The sequence below is a fragment of the Phyllobates terribilis genome, unplaced genomic scaffold (genome assembly GCF_046119375.1).
Source record: "Phyllobates terribilis strain yellow unplaced genomic scaffold, ASM4611937v1 Scaffold_8__6_contigs__length_399053987, whole genome shotgun sequence".
NCBI classification, from domain to species: Eukaryota; Metazoa; Chordata; class Amphibia; order Anura; family Dendrobatidae; genus Phyllobates; species Phyllobates terribilis.
Genome location: NW_027362768.1, coordinates 244,372,008 through 244,391,373, shown reverse-complemented (window position 1 = coordinate 244,391,373; position 19,366 = coordinate 244,372,008). Strand labels below are relative to the sequence as shown.

At 42.2% G+C, this 19,366-nt stretch overlaps 1 protein-coding gene across 5 annotated transcripts in view; it reads right to left on the bottom strand.

The window, feature by feature from the left end:
• PDE4DIP (phosphodiesterase 4D interacting protein) overlaps positions 1 to 19,366 on the bottom strand; it is a 738,656-nt gene that overhangs the window by 68,509 nt on the left and 650,781 nt on the right. For all 5 annotated transcript variants that reach the window (XM_073644096.1, XM_073644094.1, XM_073644092.1 and 2 more), the window contains 2 exons: positions 8,391 to 8,593; positions 8,106 to 8,249 (listed from right to left, as the gene is read on the bottom strand). In XM_073644096.1, coding sequence (XP_073500197.1) covers positions 8,106 to 8,249; positions 8,391 to 8,593 — 347 coding nt within the window. The remainder of the gene's footprint in view (positions 1 to 8,105; positions 8,250 to 8,390; positions 8,594 to 19,366) is intronic.

The window sequence follows — 19,366 nt, the reverse complement described above, 5'->3', positions numbered from 1 at the left end:
GGTATGTGCACACGATCAGTATTCGCTGCGGCCAGATGTTACAGCATTGTGGATGGGATTTCAAGAAATCTCATGCCCTCTATGCGTCTTCGTGCACCTGCGGATCATCCACAGAAATCCGCAAGAGAAATTATATCACTGTAATGTGTAGGATGTGGTGAATCCGCATGGTTCAATGAAGATATGCAGATTCACCTGTGTGCAGCGCTTTGGACGCAGCATAAAGTATGCTGTGTTCAAAGTGTTGCAATACTGACCATGTGCACATACCCTTAGCGAAATTTTGATGCTTTGATGCGTTTTTTCAGTGCATTCAATGCACAAAGAATTGACATGCTGAAGATTATTTTCTATTTTGGTTCTTGGTGCATTTTGCTTGCGTTTTTCACCCATTGAATGCACTGAAAAAATGCTGGCAAAAAACGCGGCAAAAATGCACAGAGAATTGACATGCTGATGATTATTTTCTGCACCAAATCTTCAAGTCAAAAATACTCAACGTGTGCATGAAAATTCACGTTTCTCATTCACTTTGCTGCAGAGTTTTTGATGCATTTTTGCATGCGTTTTTTGGATGCGTTTTTGTACAGCAATGAATGGGTTTTAGAGCTAAATAAAGATATTTGTAAAAAGAAACGTGGGACATCGCTTTAAGGGTAAGTGCACACGATCAGGAGCCGCTGAGGGTTCGACGCTGCGTGCTTATGCAACGTCAAATCCGCAGCGCCAGATGTTACAGCAGAGTGGATGGGATTTGTAGAAATCCCATGTCCACTATGCGTTTATCTGTGGCTGTGGATCACCCGTGGGCACGGACATGCGCCGTGTCTTTCCAGACTGCACTATGTCAATTTCTCTAGTATAGTCGCTAGTTTCCGCAAGAGAAATGTGATCAGTACAATTTATTGAATGCGGTGAATCCGCATAGAACAATGAACACATGTGAATTTACCTGCGTTCAATAGAATGCAGCGCTTTGGACGGAGCATAAAGTGTACTGTGTCTAAAGCGCTGCTTGTCTGGATCATGTTCACATACCCTAACCCTTGGATTACTGTAGGACCAAAGGTGAGTATTTTCGCAGCATCCAAAACGCTGTGTTCTAATGCCGCACTTGTTTTGTCAGTACATGCGGATCCAGCGCATATAATGACATTTCAATTGGTCAAATTCTGCAGTGGAGAGTTGTGTCTCTGCTACAGAAATTGACATGCTGCGGGTGAATTTTCACAGCGTGAAAAAAAACATGGGATTTCTTATAAATTAAGTAAAAAATTAAATTAAAAAAATGGCGTGGGCTCCTGCGGCATTTTCATAACGAGCAGAGGGAAAGCTGACCGCTGGGGACTGATATTAGTTGCCTGGAAGGGGGCCATTAGCAAAAGATGTTCCCTGGCTATTAATAACAGCTCACAGCTGTTTGCTTAGCCTTTACTGGCTAAATTACAGTGGGACCCCAGAAAAAAATTGACATTTTCCCTATAAAATCTAACCAGCAAAGGCTAAACAGACAGCTGTGAGCTGATTTTAATAGCCAGGGGAGGGGTCATGGATACTGGCCCCCTCTGAGGCTAATAACATCAGCCCTCCGGGGATCCAGAAATGGCGCATCCATAACAAGCACCAATTCTTAGCCTCACTCTTCCTACTGCCGTGTAGCGGTGACGAGTGGGGTAATAGGGCTGGGGTTCACGTCAGCCTTGTATTGGCGGCTGACGTGAAGCCCAGGTTAGTAATGGAGGGCGTCTACAAGATGCCCTCATTATTAACCGCATAGTAAAGGTTTACAATGTTTTTCAATAAAGACACTGCCAGAATAAAGTATTTTAGTGAAATAAAATTCCACATGGTTTTAATAATTTTTTTTATTACTCACTCAGATCCTGAAGCCCTTGTTCTCCTGTAAAAAAACACTACTGTATCCCTCACCTGTCCGCCATCACGACATTATCCACATTGTCCCACGGTGATCCAGGTGACTTCAACAGCAGGGACATCAGCAATCACTGATGTCACTGCTGTAGAAGACTGCACTGTATACACTGACGGGAGTGTAGTCACCCCTTTCAGTGTATAGGCTGTGCTGCAGGGTGAGGTCACTTGAGTTCAAACAGCTGATCATCAGCTGAGAGCTCCAGTGATCTCACTTTACGGCATTAAGTGCTGCGTGGGAAAATTCTCACACAGCACTAATGTCGTAAGTGAGATCACCGTAGTTCTCAGCTGATGATCAGCTGTTTGCACTCCAGTGACCCCTAGCCGGCAGCTTCTCGCGATACACTGCGGGAGCCATAGCGCTCCTGTCAGTGTATCACCGGATAACACGGTCACATCTCCGGATGTGGCCGTGCTATCATTGAGATTGACATGGGACACTTGGTATATGGACTGCGGTGGACAGGTGGGGATGAGGTTGGTTTGTTATTTTACCTTTATTGCAGGTGAACATGGGCTTCGGGGATTAGGTGTAAGGTGAGTATATGTTTTATTTTTTTACAGGGGACGAGAACATTGGGATCAATGTGCAGGTAAGTGATAGGTGAGTATATGTGTTTATTATTTTTACTTAAATATTTATTTTCACTTTTTTTCCCCTTACTTTCACTTTCACCGCGCAAGCACGCTGATGAGAGATTACTTCTCCCATCAGCGGCGCTTGGGCAGTGGGTGCACTGTGACAGCAGGCGCCGGATGGCAGCGTGGGAAACCAGGGATGTTCGTGTTCAGGACAGACTTTTGCCGATTTTTGCGCAAAAGCTCAGTAAACCGAACACGAATCCAAATGTGCCAATTTGAAACTGGTGATCATTCACCGAACAAATTCGCTCATCTCTAGTCCTCGCCTGCTCTGCCTCTAGCGTTTTGTCAGCGCGGGTTTTTAGTGCTGCCAGAGGTATTATAACTTATAGGCACATTTGCCTATCAACTGAAAATGCTGACAGGCTGACTTTTATCAAAATGAACAAGGTCTGGATTGCCTACACTTCTCAACACCACTGGATGACAGCAGCAGAACATAAAATCATTCCATTTTTTTTCTTGACTATTCCCATGCACCCCTCCACACCAAAACATGAGTATATGCTTCAGGATTTCATCTTTTTTATGTCATCCTCCTTTTCCTTCTCATCCTCCACCACCATATCAACAGAGTGATCATCATGCAACCCCCCATTAATTATTTTAAGGGTATTTATGATGCTCGCATAAAGAATCTTTAGGGGCCTACCGCTAACATTCTTTAAAATATATATGTATACCCCCCAGGGGTAAATATTTTTCAGCCCATGCACTTAGTGCTTCGGCATTACCAGTCTATGAGACCCACTCCTTAATAATGTGAATACTTTTTTTTACTGAGGCCCTCCATTACGTCACTTCAAAGGGGTATTGGAGTGGCTCCTAATTTTTGGCAGCCCTTGAACTTAGTGCATAAGCATTAACAGTCTAGGAGACCCACTCCTTAATAAATTTTACTAAAATTTTTCTGAGGCCCTTCACTTTGCCTTTTCAAAAGAGTATTGGAGTGCCTTCTAATTTTTGGCAGCCCTTGCACATACTGCATACGCATTAACAGTCTAGGAGACTGGGAGGGAGAAATAGAAAAAACTAAAGCTTGCTGTGTCACTAGTATTAGCAGCCTTTACATTAATTTAGTATGAAAACACATTTTCACTCACCTGTGGTAAATCACAAAAGAGATTAATCTGTGATTAATTGTTGTTGCCCATGTGATATGAATTAGCCAATGAATCATGGCTTCAATGTTTTAAAAAGCCACATGGTAGGCCCTGTTTCTTTGTCACAATGGGGAAGACAAAGGAACTGTCTGAGGACATCAGAACTGCTATTAGCAAATACAAGAGTTCCAAAGGGTATAAGGCCATCTCCAAACACCTTGGTATCCCAGTTTCAACAGTGTGCAATTTTATTAGGAAGTTTGGCAAACATGGAACCGTCAAGAACCTTCCTGAACGTGGGGGAAAGAGGAAAATTGACAAGAGATGTCTTCCAAAGACCTGAAGGCCAACCTGGAACAGTCTGGGGTCATGGTTTCAACAAGTACCATACGCCACACACTAAACCAAGCATCAGAGCTTAATGGGTGAAGGTCTAGGAAGAAACCATTGCTGAAGAAAAGACATAAAAAGGAATAACTGATCTTTGCCAAAAAGTACTTTGACAAACCACAATCCTTTTGGGTAAACATTCTGTGGACGGATGCAACAAAAATAGAGCTTTTTGACAATGCAAAGCAACAGTTTGTTTACAGATGGCGCAATGAAGCTTTTAAAGAAAAGAACACTTTACCAATAGTGATGAATGAGTATGCCTCATTAACCCTTTCGGCGAGCACGCTCGGGTGCTCACCGAGTATTTTGACATGCTCTGCATTTCAATCATTGCCGCCGCGCCTGCAACTGTCACGGCTGTTAGACAGCTGTGACACATGCAGAGATAGCCTGGTGAACAGATGGAGATGCAATCAGGAGTCTTCAAATTTCCAAAAATTTGGGGCAGACACCACCAAAGTGGCATCAATCTCACTAGAGTAGAAATAGTATTATGGAGACCGACACCTCTTCCACTACAGCTAACCCAACAGATGGAGACCCAATCAGCAGTCTTCAAATTTCCAAAAATTAGGGGCAGACTCCACCAAAGTATCAATTTTGCCAGAATAGAAACAGTATAATGGGGACCGACACCTCAACCACTACAGCCAATCTACCACATAGAGACCCAATCAGAAGTCTCTACATTAAGAAAAATTATTGTTAAAATATGCAGCAGCAACAGCAGGCACAGAAGCCATGACAAAGATATCACAGACTGCAATTACACGAGATCAATGCAGCACACTAAAAACTAGACCATCGCCTAGTCTGCACAGTCTGAGATTGGAGTGCAAAAGTCCTTGGAGAATCATTACTTGTTCATATTGATGAAAGTTAGGCAGTCTACACTTTCAGGGGACAGACAGCTGCGCTTTTCCGTCAGGACATCACCAGCAGTGCTGAAGACACGTTCTAAGAGAACGCTGACTGCTGGGCATGATAAAACCTCCAAGGCGTGACAGGAGAGCTGAGGCCACTTTTCCATTTTTGAAGACCAAAATGTAAAAGGGTCTAAACCCTCCCTGATGGTATTGATATTGAGCTCGAGATACTCCTGCATCATCCGCTCCAGCTGTTCACTAAGTGTCAGAATTGTACTTTGTTGTGCTGGTGCACGAGCTGGTCTAAAAAATGTGTGAAAGGACTCACAGAAATTGCTTCTGCCACTTACACTGCTGCTACTGCTAATGTTTTTGCATTGACTAATTGACGTTCCTGGGCTTGGAAGTCTAGAGTGGCAACCCAGTAGTCAGCACTATTTTGAATCCTAACTATACAAGGATAGATACAGAACTAACAACTTGGTCAGACTCAGAGTGCAAAAGAATGAGCGGTGAAGGGATCCATCAAATTAAAACCACAATATTTATTGAAGTTTAATAATTAAAAACATAATAAAAAAGCAAAGTACCATAAAGGGGACATAGAAACGCACAAGGAGTAAATACCAACAATATCATAAATATTAACTTATATCAAATATCAAAGTATTAGGATACTCTGACCCCCCTGTATGTGTGATAAAATAAAAATAAAATCAATAAATATTGTGGTTTTAATTTGATGGATTGCTTCACCTCTCATTCTTTTGCACTTTGAATCTAAGCAAGTTGTTAGTTCTTATGATTTTTGGAGTGCCATTCATATGAGATATGGACAATAGAGTGTAATTTATAGGTTGATCATGTTGCAGATAGTGCAGCAAGAAGGCGCTCATGTATCGGGCTCTTCCATGCATTCCAAGCCCATGGTGCGTTGGTGGCCGGGTCACATCCGTGTTTCCTCCGTCCCCTCCCTCAAACCACGAACAACAGAGAGGGGGTGATTATCCTCTTCATCTTCTGGCTGTTGCTCGCCCATCACCTCTTCCTCCTCCATTTGTTCCTGGGCTCCTACGCCTTCACTAACAGTTTGTCTAGTATCACCAGCCCCCCTCAATCGCTGTAATCCACCAACCCTTGACACCAGTCTGTGTGACCACTGTCACATTGTTATCCCTTCCACATCCTCCTCTGCTTCCTCCTCTTCCTCTGGGACCTCCACCTCCTTCCGCAGGCTATTCAAAGTCTGATCCAACATGTAGATGACCGGAATAGTGATGCTGATGATGACATCTTCAGCACTAACCATCTTAGTAGCCATTTCAAAACTGTGCAGAAGGGTGCAGAGGTCCTTGATCTGTACCCACTCCGCAAACGTTATTTGCAGCACGTCCGTATTGCATTGGCCCAAGCTATACGACATGAGATACTGCATCAGGGCTCATCGCTGCTGACACAGTTACTGCAACATGTGCAGAGTGGAATTCCACCATGTCGACACATCACCTATCAACTGGTTAACTGGCATGGAGAAAGACCTCTGTATCGATGCAAGTCGATAACCTGAGGGGTACAAATGGTGGAAGTGAGCACACAGCTTCCGTGCTTTCTGCAGCAGCGTATCCAGGCCGGGATAGTGGCAGAGGAATTGCTGTACCACTAAGTTGAGGACATGAGCCATGCAAGGCAAGTGTATGAGCTTGCCCCAGGGTAAGGCCACCACCAGGTAAAGCGCCTTACTGTGGCTGCTGGGTACACATGAATTGGCCAATTTATGCGCTAAGAATTCTCCTTTATTTCTATTTTCTAGAGCAGTAATGCAATTCAAATTTCATGTATTTCATGTTTGCATACTATAGCGCTACAGAGTGCTACTTTATTTGTTTGTTATATATGGAGATGGCAATTCTTAGTAAGCACCTGTACACACCAGTCATCTGTTTTGGAAGTGACGCTCAGTCTTTTGATATTTGATGTACTTTGAGGCTAACGGTCTACAAACTGATTGTTTTTTATTTTGCATATGCATTGCTTATTTTTTATATGATTTGTTCATGTGCAGAACTCCATGGCTGTGAGAGAGAATTTTGACTTAAATACTGCACCGTTTGCAGCAGGTCAGCTCTTCTCTTGTATTCATAGGAGTCTACTTATATATCTTTGTATCTCTTATCTTTATCTATCCCTTTTTTATTTTAACTCTTATTCTAAATAAATGTATTTTTATTAAAACCATCTGTGTAGACCAGATGTTAGCTAAAACATCAGATTTCGATATCAGATTGATATTTGTTCATTATGAATTTTTGTATATATTTATTAACATTATGTTTCATTTTATTATAGGATTAACTACTTTTAAGAACTGGTTATTTACTTTTCCATAATTAATTTGCATAGATTAACTTTTACTCTGACAATGACATCCCAATTGTTTTTATCATCTTTTTAGCCTATTAAATATTTGATTGTTAGCTATATCAATTATATACTGGCCTGACGAAGATATACTTGTATACTGGCCTGAGGAAGAAATTTGGCTATTGTTAAAAACCTGCTTCCCTGTGCATTTGAATAAAAAAATAAAACTACTGATCAAACGTCTGTACTATTATCTTTATTCAAAAGCACTTTATCTTTCCCCAGTTTTTTATTTTATTTCTTTGGAACCTCTGATAGACTGCAGCGGTGGCTGGTAACCATAGCAATGACGCCATAAGAAATAGAATTAAAAATCCCTTGCTATTTCAGAACAGAGGTCAATTGCAATGTTGCTTGTATTTACAAGCACTTTGCAATTTTAACAATTTACAATATTGAGAAAACCCCTTTAATTGTAAATAATTTTTCAATCAATTAATGTATACTCAGATATAGAGAATAATTGCCTGTGCTCACAATCTCTACACTAGGTAACACGCTGATTGACACAACCCAATGCTGCATACAGACAAGAACGTTTGACTCATCTTCAATGTGCTCCACCATCCCACAATAGTACCTAAGGTTTGTTAGCCAAGCCATGAATGTTTTTGTTCTAGGTGATTGGGCTCATACTTCTTTTTCTTCGTCACCAGACTGCTGGATAATACTTCGCTAAAGCACTATTGTTTTCTAAATTGTTACAACTTCTCAATATGTTATGGGGATTAAGAGGAATATGTACCTCTTTATTTTGCTTTTCATTAACTTGTTTGGTAGGTTGAGTTCCACTCCAACACAAACTGAGGACAGAATTTGATTCCTCCAATAAATTATGCAGGATTGTAATAGCTGAAAACAATTTATTGACATTTCCACAATCCATCCCCTAAAAATGAACAAATAATGAAATGTTAAACCATGTAGATGAAAAATAACTATACACAACTATGAATATATGCAAAATGTGCAATGTTGGCTTTTGAAAGAAGCATTTAGTATGTTTTCTGTTAAGACCAATTAATACTACCTTGCCTCCATGTACTTCAGGGAAAGGTACATTAAGGATAGACTGTAGACAAGTCTCAATGTTGTGTAACAGAGTTTTCCCATCCAGAATATTCTTCTTCAGCGCACTAAAATCCTCAGTGTGACAAAAGATATAAAGTCCATTTCTGTTGTCGGTATCCATATGTGGCACATTATTAAAAAATATAGCATTGCAGCATAAGTCTAAAAGAAATGAGATATATTTTGAGTAAAATATTATTATGATTTTACTGTATCTTACTACATACAAAATATGTTAATTATGACTACTGTATGTCTTTTATTTAAGATCATAGAATCATAGAATCATAGAATGGTAAAGTTGGAGGGGACCTTCTGGGTCATCTGGTCCAACCCCCTGCTCAAAGCAGGATTCACTAAATCATCTCACACAGATGTCTGTCCAGCCTCTGTTTGAAGACATCCATTGAAGTAGAACTCGCCACCTCTCGTGGCAGCTTGTTCCACTCATTGATCACCCTCACTGTCAAAAAGTTTTTTCTAATATCTAATCTGTGTCTCCTCCCATTCAGTTTCATTCCATTGCTTCTAGTCTTTCCTTGTGCAAATGAGAATAAAGATGATCCTTCTACAATGTGACAACCCTTGAAATATTTGTAGAGAGCTATTAAGTCTCCTCTCAGTCTTCTTTTTTGCAAGCTAAACATTCCCAAATCCTGTAACCGTTCCTCATAGGACATGGTTTGCAGACCGGTCACCATTCTGGTCGCTCTTCTCTGAACTTGCTCAAGTTTGTCTTTTTTAAAATGTGGTGCCCAAAACTGGACGCAGTATTCCAGATGAGGTCTGACCAAAGAGGAGTAAAGTCCGATAATGACTTCACGTGATCTAGACTGTATGCTTCTGTTAATACATCCCAGAATTGTATTTTCCTTTTTTGCTGCTGCATCACAGGAGATATTCTACATTGTCATAAAATGGAAAATTATACAACAATGAACAACACAAAATGAAAGCTAAGAAGCACATTTGAACCTGAAATCTATTTATGGGCAAGAGTTCAAATTGAACATCAAGCGAATGATAAAGGTGTTGTATCAGATTAGAAATCAATGACTGCTTCCTTCCAGAAATAGAGCTTAAAAAGGGTTTCCAGTATTTAGATATTGATGACATCCCTTAAAATACATTTTCCAGTAATTTAAAATGGCTGACCTCGTATCCCCATCAATGTCTGAACGATGAAGGTTTACCTCCTGGCACTACTACTGATCTGCTTTTAACAGCTTTGGCATCAGTCGGATGTAAACTGTGCAAATCCAGAACAGCATGGCTCCATAGACTCTGTAGTGGCAGTTCTAGACTGATAGCAGCAGATCAGTGAGGGTGCTAAATGGCAGACCAACACCGATCCTATATTAATGTATCAGCATAAGAATGGGTCATCAATATCTAAGCTTTACAAAAAATCAGTGGAGCCTCATCTGGAATATGCATTTCTGCTCACTTTGATAGCCATGTATAAATCGCTACCCGACATCCATCTTACGTATACTGTACATGTCAGGTGCAGGAGTGAGGAGCAGTTTCAGTAACAGAAACTACACCATACATGGCATGTGTTGTACATTATTATAACAGATACCAGAGCTAGCTCAAATTGCTGTTCTTTAACCCCTTTACCCCTCAAGCCTGTTTTCACCTTCATGACCAGGCCAAGTTTTACAATTCTGACCAGTATCACGTTATGAGGAAATAACTCTGGAATGCTTCAACACAGCCCACTGATTCTGAGAATATTTTTTCGTGACATATTGTACTTCATGATAGTTGTAAAATTTCTTCGATATGACTTGCATTTATTTGTGAAAAAATTGGAAATCGGATGCCATGTCTTGTTTGAAGAGCCCCTGATGTGCCTAAACAGTGAAATCCCCCACAAGTGACCCTATTTTGTAAAATAGACCTACCAAGGAATTTATCTAGATGTGGGATGAGCACCTCGAACCCCCAGTTGCTATGCAGAAAATTATAACATTGAGTCGTGAAATTAAAAAAATATATATTTTTTCCCACAAAAATGTTATTTAGTCCCAATTTTTTTTATTTTCACAAAGGTAACAGGAGAAAGTGGTCCCCAAAGTCTGTTGTACACTCATACCCCATATGTGGAGGAAAACTACTGTTTGTGCGTGCATCAGGGCTCAGAAGGGAAGGAGTGACGTTTTGGAATGCAGACTTTGGGCTCTGCTCTCACCCTTTCTGAGCAGCTGCCCAATTAGTGTCTTAGGGAGGCCTTTCTGATTTTTGTGGTCAGTATGGCAGGCTGCGGTAGCTCGCGCAGAGAGGGACTTGAAGAGTGGGATGCTGGTATAAAAGTTATCTACATAGAGGTGATAATCTTGATCGAGCAGTGGGTACACCAAATTCCGCACAATTTTCCCACTCCCAGGACAGGGGGCATTCACGGGGTTGAACCCGGGTGCCCTTCTCTTCATAAACACTACATTTGTAAGTGTACCCTGATTTCCTCTCACACAGTTTGTAGAGCTTAATTCCGTACCTGGCCCTCTTACTGGGCAGGTATTGCTGGAATTTGAGCCTCACCTTTAAATGTATAATGGACTCATCCACACAGATGTTTCTTTGGGGAACAAACATCTCAGCAAACTTGTTGCTGAAGTGATCAATGACCAGTCGAACTTTGAAAAGTCGATCAAAGTTGAGGTCATCTCGGGGAGGACATTGTGCATTATCACCAGACTCCAAAACGTCATCATCTCTACTGCGTCTACAGGGGTCCTGTTAGAAAATGATGAAGGGCGATTTTGTGCAAAAAACTGCTGATTACTATGGTATATTTTACTGCCTCTAATCTAGCCCTATCAAGTAATCAAAATTTTTTTAATTATTTTTTCATTGCCATTAAAAAAAAGCAACAATGGGAGGCCGATCACTGATGTGCATCAGTGATCAGCGCTCGACGGCTGTAGGACGCACGCACGGATGTGATTCTATTTTCCGCACTATCTGACACTAACCCTAATTGAATTCAGTAAAAAATACTATAGTAGACACTGATTACTACAGTATATTTTTACTGTCCCTAATCTAGCCCTATCAACTAATGTAAATTAATATATATATTTTTTTTACTCTTTACTATCTAACATTAACCCTGACTCAATTAAGTATAAAATACTGTAGTAGATGCCGATTAGTACGGTATATTTTTACTGTCCCTAGTCTAGTCCTATCAACTAATCTAAATTATTTCTTTGGTTTCTTTTTTCACAAAAAAAGCCCAAACAACCGAAGGCCGATCACTGATGTGTATCAGAGATCAGTGTTCGACGGCTGTAGGATGCATGCACGGATGTGGTGCAAAAAGGGGATAAAAAATAGGAAAAAAAAATTCCTTGTCAAAAGCGAGTACGGACGCTTATCAGTGATGCCTGTCTGATCAGCAGCTCGGCAGCTGAAGGACGCACACACACAGTGGTGCAAAGAAGAGGGGTGAGAAAAAATAGACAGGGACAAAAAAAAGTCCTCGATAACAGTGAGCACGAGTGCGGATCAGTGATTTGTGTTGCTAATCAGCACTTGGTGGCTGCAGGATGCATGCACAGAGGTGGTGCCAAATGGGGGGGAGGAAAAATAGACAGGGACAAAAAAAAGTCCTGGAAAACAGCAAGCACGAGTGTGGATCAGTGATTTGCATCACTGATCAGCACTCAGCAGCTGCAGGATGCACGAAAAAGAAAGAAAACTCCAAAAAAATGAGCGATCAAATACTGATCAGCACTCGGCGGAAGAAGGAAGGGTGGTGAGAGGGGGAAAATGGAGAGAGGGGGGTTAGGATGGATTAGGAAAGATCAGGGATCAGGAACGGATCAGGAAAGTATCAGAACGTCTTCTTTCTTCTTCATCAGCAGCAGCAGAAGTTATGACTTGAAAAAGTCTGTGGCACCAAGAGGCCCAGCACAGTGTGAAAGAATAACACAGTAACCGCCCTATACACGTCTGCAGCTAGAATGATCGTCTGATCGCACTAATCAGGACTGGCCATGGTGACGCCGTGGTTGCTAGGCTCCAACCTATGATTGGTGCTCTTACAGCACAGATCATAGGCTGGACATCAGTGTTTCAGGCAATTTCATTGAAAACGCTGTGATTGGCTGCAATCATAGTTGCCCTGCTGCAAGATTCAGTAGGCACCTTAATGCGATCACCGCGACTGTGGTTGCAGTGCCGCATTAAAAATATGATGTATCCATACGTCCAAGGTCAGAAAGTACCTACCCGACAAGGTCATGAAGGGGTTAACCCCATTAATGTTGCTGTCAATCATTGGTAGTGGCATTTAGACTGCATTCACATGTTGCATCCGTGGTGCATTTCTTTGCCACAATTGCGGTAAAAACAACATTTTTGAAAATCACTGCAAAATGATGCATTATTTTGTTGCAGAAAAAAAGTTCACAATTTGCCATGATTTTCAGAAATTGCAGCAAAAACATTGTCATTTTACCACAATTGTGGAAAAAATACCCACCACAACCACAATGTGTGAATTGCGCTCGGTGATCAAGGTTGTGTGCTGATTCACCCATCGCCCCTCAATGCGATCACTGGGAGCCTATGAATTGCCATGGCAGCCAAGGACCTAGTGTGGCTGGGCTTCATACAAAGGTCATCATTTTGTCACAGGTTCAAGTCCCTTAGGGAAACTAAAAAAAGTTTTGAAAAATCTAAAAAAAAAAATGATAAAAGCTTGAATCGCTCACCTTTTGTCTATAAAAAAAAGACAGAAATCAAAAATAAATAAACACATTTGGTATCACCAAAATTATTTAACCTGTATGGTAAACGCCTTAAAGCAAAGAAATCAAAATGTCAGAAATTCCATTTTAATAGAGCTAATTTTAACCTTAATGACCTGGAACGCTTCAATATATCCCAGTGATTCTGAGACTATTTTTATGGGACAAAATGTACTTTATGTTAGTGGTGAATTTAGGCTGACATGTTTTGCGTTTATTTGTGAAAATATCAGAATTTTTGAGAACATTTAGAAAAATGTGCAATTTTCAAAACTTTAATCTTTATATCCTTGTCATGCTCCTGGATTCAATCCCTTGAGTTTCTGTTCTGTGATCGGCTTCTCTTTTTTGCCAAGCAACAGTAGACACACTTTTTTTGTTTGGTGTTTGGGCGCAGTCAATTTTTCCCGGGTCTTTCTAGCCAGATATGAGATATGATTGCTTATAGTCCCTCCCTGTTGTCCCTAGATGAGACCATGTCACTGGCACTGTGTTTGGATAGACGTCTTAGGGATAAGAAAACATTTGAGGGTGTTTTTGTGACTTCTCCCTCTCATCCTACTGAGGCAGGAGAGCCAATGCAGATTGGGGCCTGTAGAGCTTCCAAGGAGGGAGTAATACTTCAAACACCTGCTCTTTTCTGTCTATACTGCGGTAGAATGGGTCATGTAATGGCTCAGTGTTTCAAATTCAACAATGAATTTCTTAAAGCTAAGGAGAAGGAAAGAAAAGAGTCACTAATATGTAAGATCACTGATTCTAAAGGTTTGACATTATCTCAAATGCATACTACTGGTTGTTTTTTACAAGTGTCTTTGGCTACCAAATCTGGAGTCTTTGTTACCTCTGCATTTTTTGACTCAGGTTCTGCCTTAGATCTCATTGACAGTGATTTTGCTGCTGAGTATGGGTATACAGTTGCAACTCTTGGTCATCCTCTTCAAGTAGCCGCAATTGATAGTTCTCCCTTTACTAAGACTCCTGTTACTTCAAAGGTTGCGAATGTGTCCATGAAAGTGGGTGTGTTACACACAGAATCTATTTCATTCATGTTTTTTTCTTCTTTGCCATCTAAAATTGTGTTGGATATGCCCTGTGTCATGATTCTGTGTTCAGATTACATGGGGTCTTTCCCGGCCCCTAATGCTAGGGGCGCCCTGGCTATCCCTGCTTCCCAGATTACTTCTGATGGTGGAGATGCTGGGGCCACGTACCTTGCTGAACTCTTGAATCAGCCCTATATCTGTCCCCCTCCTCCACCAAGGGAAGTGGGGAGGAATAGTGCATGTATATACACAAACCAGACAAACAAGGAAGGATGTACAGGGATAAATGAAAATACCACTCATACAAATATGCACTCTCAGACAGAGAGGAACACCGGGGTGAAAAGGAAGGGAAACTAAATAGGAGAGGATGAGGATTTTCACACAGCTGAAGCACCTAGTAATAGTCACAGATAAACACTTCAAATGCCTATACCAACAACCGACTTCTCCATTCCTCACCAGGCAGTACAAGACTTAATACTGGCAATCCAGATTGCCAGAGGGGAGTATATATAGGAGAGGGGAGTGGCCAATACTGAAAAGCTGAGATCATCCAATCTGGGAATCTTTAGAGACTCCAAGCTGAACAGTTTAACCCCTCCACTGCTAACAGAAACCTGCACAGTTTAATATGAATGAGAAGTGTTTCTGACCAGTGCAGGAGTATGTAAAATCAGAAGCTCCGGTCTTCTGACCCCTCTCTGTCACGGTAAACCCGTGACAGTACCCCCCCTTCTAAGAGGGACCGCTGGAACCTCAGGGCCGGGTTTACAGGGTTTGCCATGAGAAAGGACCGGATCAACCTGACCGCACGAACATCAGATGATGGTATCCACATCCTCTCTTTAGGACCATAACCCTTCCAGTGTACCAGATACTGAAGAGACTGACGGACCAAGCGAGAATCCACGATCTTTGCTATCTGAAACTCCAAATTCCCATCAGCAATGATCTAAGATAGAGGTGGTGGTGATTGTTCAGGGGACGTAACACATATTTTGAGCAAACACCGGTGAAACACATTATGAATCCTAAAGGTAGGTGGCAAAGCAAGGCGGAATGCTACAGGATTGACGATGGCCACAATCTTATAAGGACCAATGAAACTGGGACCCAGTTTCCAAGAAGGGACCTTTAACTTAATGTTCCTCGAGGACAACCACACCAAATCACCAACACACAAGTCCAGCCCCACCAAGCGTCTCTGATCAGCCACACTCTTATATTTGGACCCCATCGTCTTCAAATTAGAAGAAACCCTTGCATCATCTATGTAATAGATGATGAAAACCATTCCTCTTTAGATATTCCTGAGAAACGATTCCTATTAAAAGAGCTGAATTGAGGATGAAACCTGTAGGCACCGAAGAATGGGGACTTACCAGTAGACTCATGACAACGGTTATGCACCGCAAATTCAGCGAGAGGTAAGTAACTCAATCCTCCTGATTCTCAGACACAAAATACCTAAGATAAGTCTCAAGATTATGGTTAACGAGTTCAGTTTGCCCATTATACTGTGGATGAAAAGCTGAGGAAAATGACAGATGGATCCCCAACCGAGCGCAAAACGCTTTCCAAAATTTGGAAATAAATTGCACCCTCCGGTCAGAAACAATACCGGTAAGAATACCATGTAAGTTCAAAATTTGTTTGATGAAAATTTGCGCCAAGGTCTTGGCATTGGGTAAGGCGGATAGCGGAATGAAATGAGACATCTTGCTGAACCTGTCCACTACCACCAAAATAACTGTATTACCTGCAGATACAGGTAAATTAGTAATGAAATCTACAGATAAATAAGTCCAAGGTCTCCTGGGAATCTTCAATGGTTGGAGAGACCCAGATGGACGATTATGAAGGGTCTAAGAATGTGCACACACACTACAGGCAGCTACATACTCCCGCACATCCTGATGCACCCCAGATCACCAAAAACGCCAGGTAAGGAGATCTGCAATGGCTTTACTACCGGGGTGTCTAGCCAAGACCAAATCATGATGTTCACTCATAAGGCCATGTGCCCACGTAGCGTTTTTGTAGCGTTTTTGCGGCATTTAAAGGGGTTGTACACTACTTTAGATTACCCCCCAATGTATCCTCCCCGGGGCTTCTAAGCCTTTTTGTAAATACCTTCCGTTGCAGATAATGCCTGTGAGCGGCGCTATCACTGACTGCTAACAGGCATCATGTGACCCCGGCTGCAGCCGGCTCTGACATCCGCTGATGTCATGACAAGTGCTGGGGTCTTTTTCTTCCTGGTTCCAGGTGGATGCCAGCCTGTGGGCGTGGTTTCCCCCCCGTGTCACACCCAGCATCCACCGAGTGCACTGCCTCTCCCCATTCATTGGGAAAGCGCGCCGTGGATGCTGAGTGTGACGTGGGGGTAACCCCGCCCACAACCCAGCAGCCACCGTGGGGACTCCAGCGCTGAGTCATGCCTCACTTGTCGTGACATCAGCGCGGGGTCACGTGATGCCTGTGAGCGGCCACCGATAGCGCCACTCACAGGCATTATCTGCAAGGGAAGGTATTTACAAAAAGTCTTAGGGGCGCCAGGGGGGATATATTGGGGGATTAACCTAAAGTAGTGCACAACTTCTTTAACAAAGTGCTGAAAGACGGTGGAAGCAATTGTCAACGCAAATGGCATCACAAGATTTTCATTGTGTCCCTCAGGTGTATTGAAGTCTGTCTTCCACTCATCCCTCTCCTTAATGCAAATTAGATTATAAACCCCCCGAGATCCTGTTTAGAAAAACATTTGGCTCTCACAATCTGATTAAAGAGGTCCGGGATGAGAGGGAGAGAATATGGATCCCAGACCGTGATCCGATGGAGTTCGCGAAAGTCTAGGCAAGGGTGTAACCCCATGTCTTTTTTCTTGACAAAGGAAAACCATGCAGCAGCAGGAGATGAAGAAGGTCTAATATGACCTTTTGCAAGACTTTCAGTGATATAGTCCTTCATGGCCTGCCTTTCTGGACCAGAGATAATGTATAACCTGCTCTTTGGCAGCTTGGCCCCAGGAATAAAATTAATGGCACAATAATAAGAATGATGTGGAGGAGGAAGTTCTTGACACTCTTGTTCGGAAAACACTTCCCCAAAGTCAGACAGGTATATAAGCAGAGATTGAGTCCCCACCCTGGCAAGCCAGTTGCCCAAGCAGTGTTCATGGCAATACTCACTCCATTTAATCACCTCTCGATTCTGCCAGTCTACCACAGAGTTGTGTAACGCAAGCCAAGGTAGTCTAAGAACCACAGGAGAGGGCAATATCTAAGGATATATTTTCCGAGACTGAGGGTGAAGTTCTTCCCCCATATAGGCCTTGTGTTTGTGCTCAGATGGATCCCGGTAAGGTACAGTCCGTCCTTGATTGGGTATAAGCAACTAATCGTAAAGCTTTACACAGGTTCTTAGGGATAGCTAATCTCTGTAGGGTCATTAAGAACTTTTCAGTCATAGTCAATTGGCACTCTTTAGAGCACCAATCAACAGGCACGGATTTTCTGCCACACACTGTAATGCCACAGCCATGTTGGTTTTGGCATTACAGTGATTGGCTGGCCGCACAGCGTCATCAGGTCTATATCAGACCTGGCGCCGCCATGCTCGTCACAGTCACTCCGGAATCAGACAGTGTAAGGAGAGCTGCTGTTGAGCTAGGGAGAGATTTGCTTGTTTCTGGTTAGTGTAGGTATACTAGACTATATTAGAGACACATATCCATCTCAACTAACAGTCCTTCTGAGGACTAATCCAGCTGCAGAGATATCAGTGCTAGGCAGCCAGGCAGGGTATATAGCAGACTGCAGTGCACATAGCAAGAGGGTCCATTCCAGTTCTGTCTGCTGGTGCTTTTACAGATATTTGTAGGAATAGGCCGAGGTATAAGGGGCCAGGAATATTTTTTTTTTTATCTTAATCCTCATTATTTGCTTAAAAAGCAATCCAGAGAACACAGTTTATCTGTGCAATTTGCTTGTTGGCACTGTAGAATACAGCCAGGTCCTTTCCATATTACAGCGCTAAAAAATCAGCTATTTAAAACTGTGGTTTGTCCGTCACACGGATCACATATAATTGTGCTGAAAATATTGCCATTTCTGGCCTCCATTGAAATTTTATTGCAGTGTGTTGGTGAAGTTATTGGCACGAGGTCGGCGATGTTAAAAATAGTTACCTACTGGCCAGCTATTTAAAACTGTGGTTTGTCTGTCACACGGATCACATATACACCGCGTGCAGAATTATTAGGCAAATGAGTATTTTGATCACATGACACTTTTTATACATGTTGTCCTACTCCAAGCTGCATAGGCTTGAGAGCCAACTACCAATTAAGTAAATCTGGTGATGTGCATCTCTGTAATGAGGAGGGGTGTTGTCTAATGACATCAACACTCTATATAAGGTGTGCTTAATTATTAGGCAACTTCCTTTCCTTTGGCAAAATGGGTCAGAAGAGAGATTTGAGGGGCTCTGAAAAGTCCAAAATTGTGAGATGTCTTTCAGAGGGATGCACCAGTCTTGAAATTTCCAAACTTTTGAAGAGTGCTCACCGAACAATCAAGCGTTTCATGGCAAATAGCCAACAGGGTCGCAAGAAGCGTGTTGGCCAAAAAAGGCGCAAAATAACTGCCCATGAACTGAGGAAAATCAAGCGTGAGACTGCCAAGATGCCATTCGCCACCAGTTTTGCCATATTTCAGAGCTGCAACGTTAATGGAGTATCAAAAAGCACTAGGTGTGCGATACTCAGGGACATGGCCAAGGTAAGGAACGATGAAAAACGACCACCTTTGAACAAGAAACATAACATAAAACGTCAAGAATGTGCCAAGAAATATCTTAAGACTGATTTTTCAAATGTTTTATGGACTGATGAAATGAGAGTGACTCTTGATGGGCCAGATGGATGGGCCAGAGGCTGGATCAGTTAAAGGGCAGAGAGCTCCACTCCGACTCAGACGCCAGCAAGGTGGAGGTGGGGTACTGGTATGGGCTGGTATCATCAAAGATGAACTTGTGGGACCTTTTCGGGTTGAGGATGGAGTGAAGCTCAACTCTCAGACCTACTGACAGTTTCTGGAAAACAACTTCTTCAAGCAGTGGTA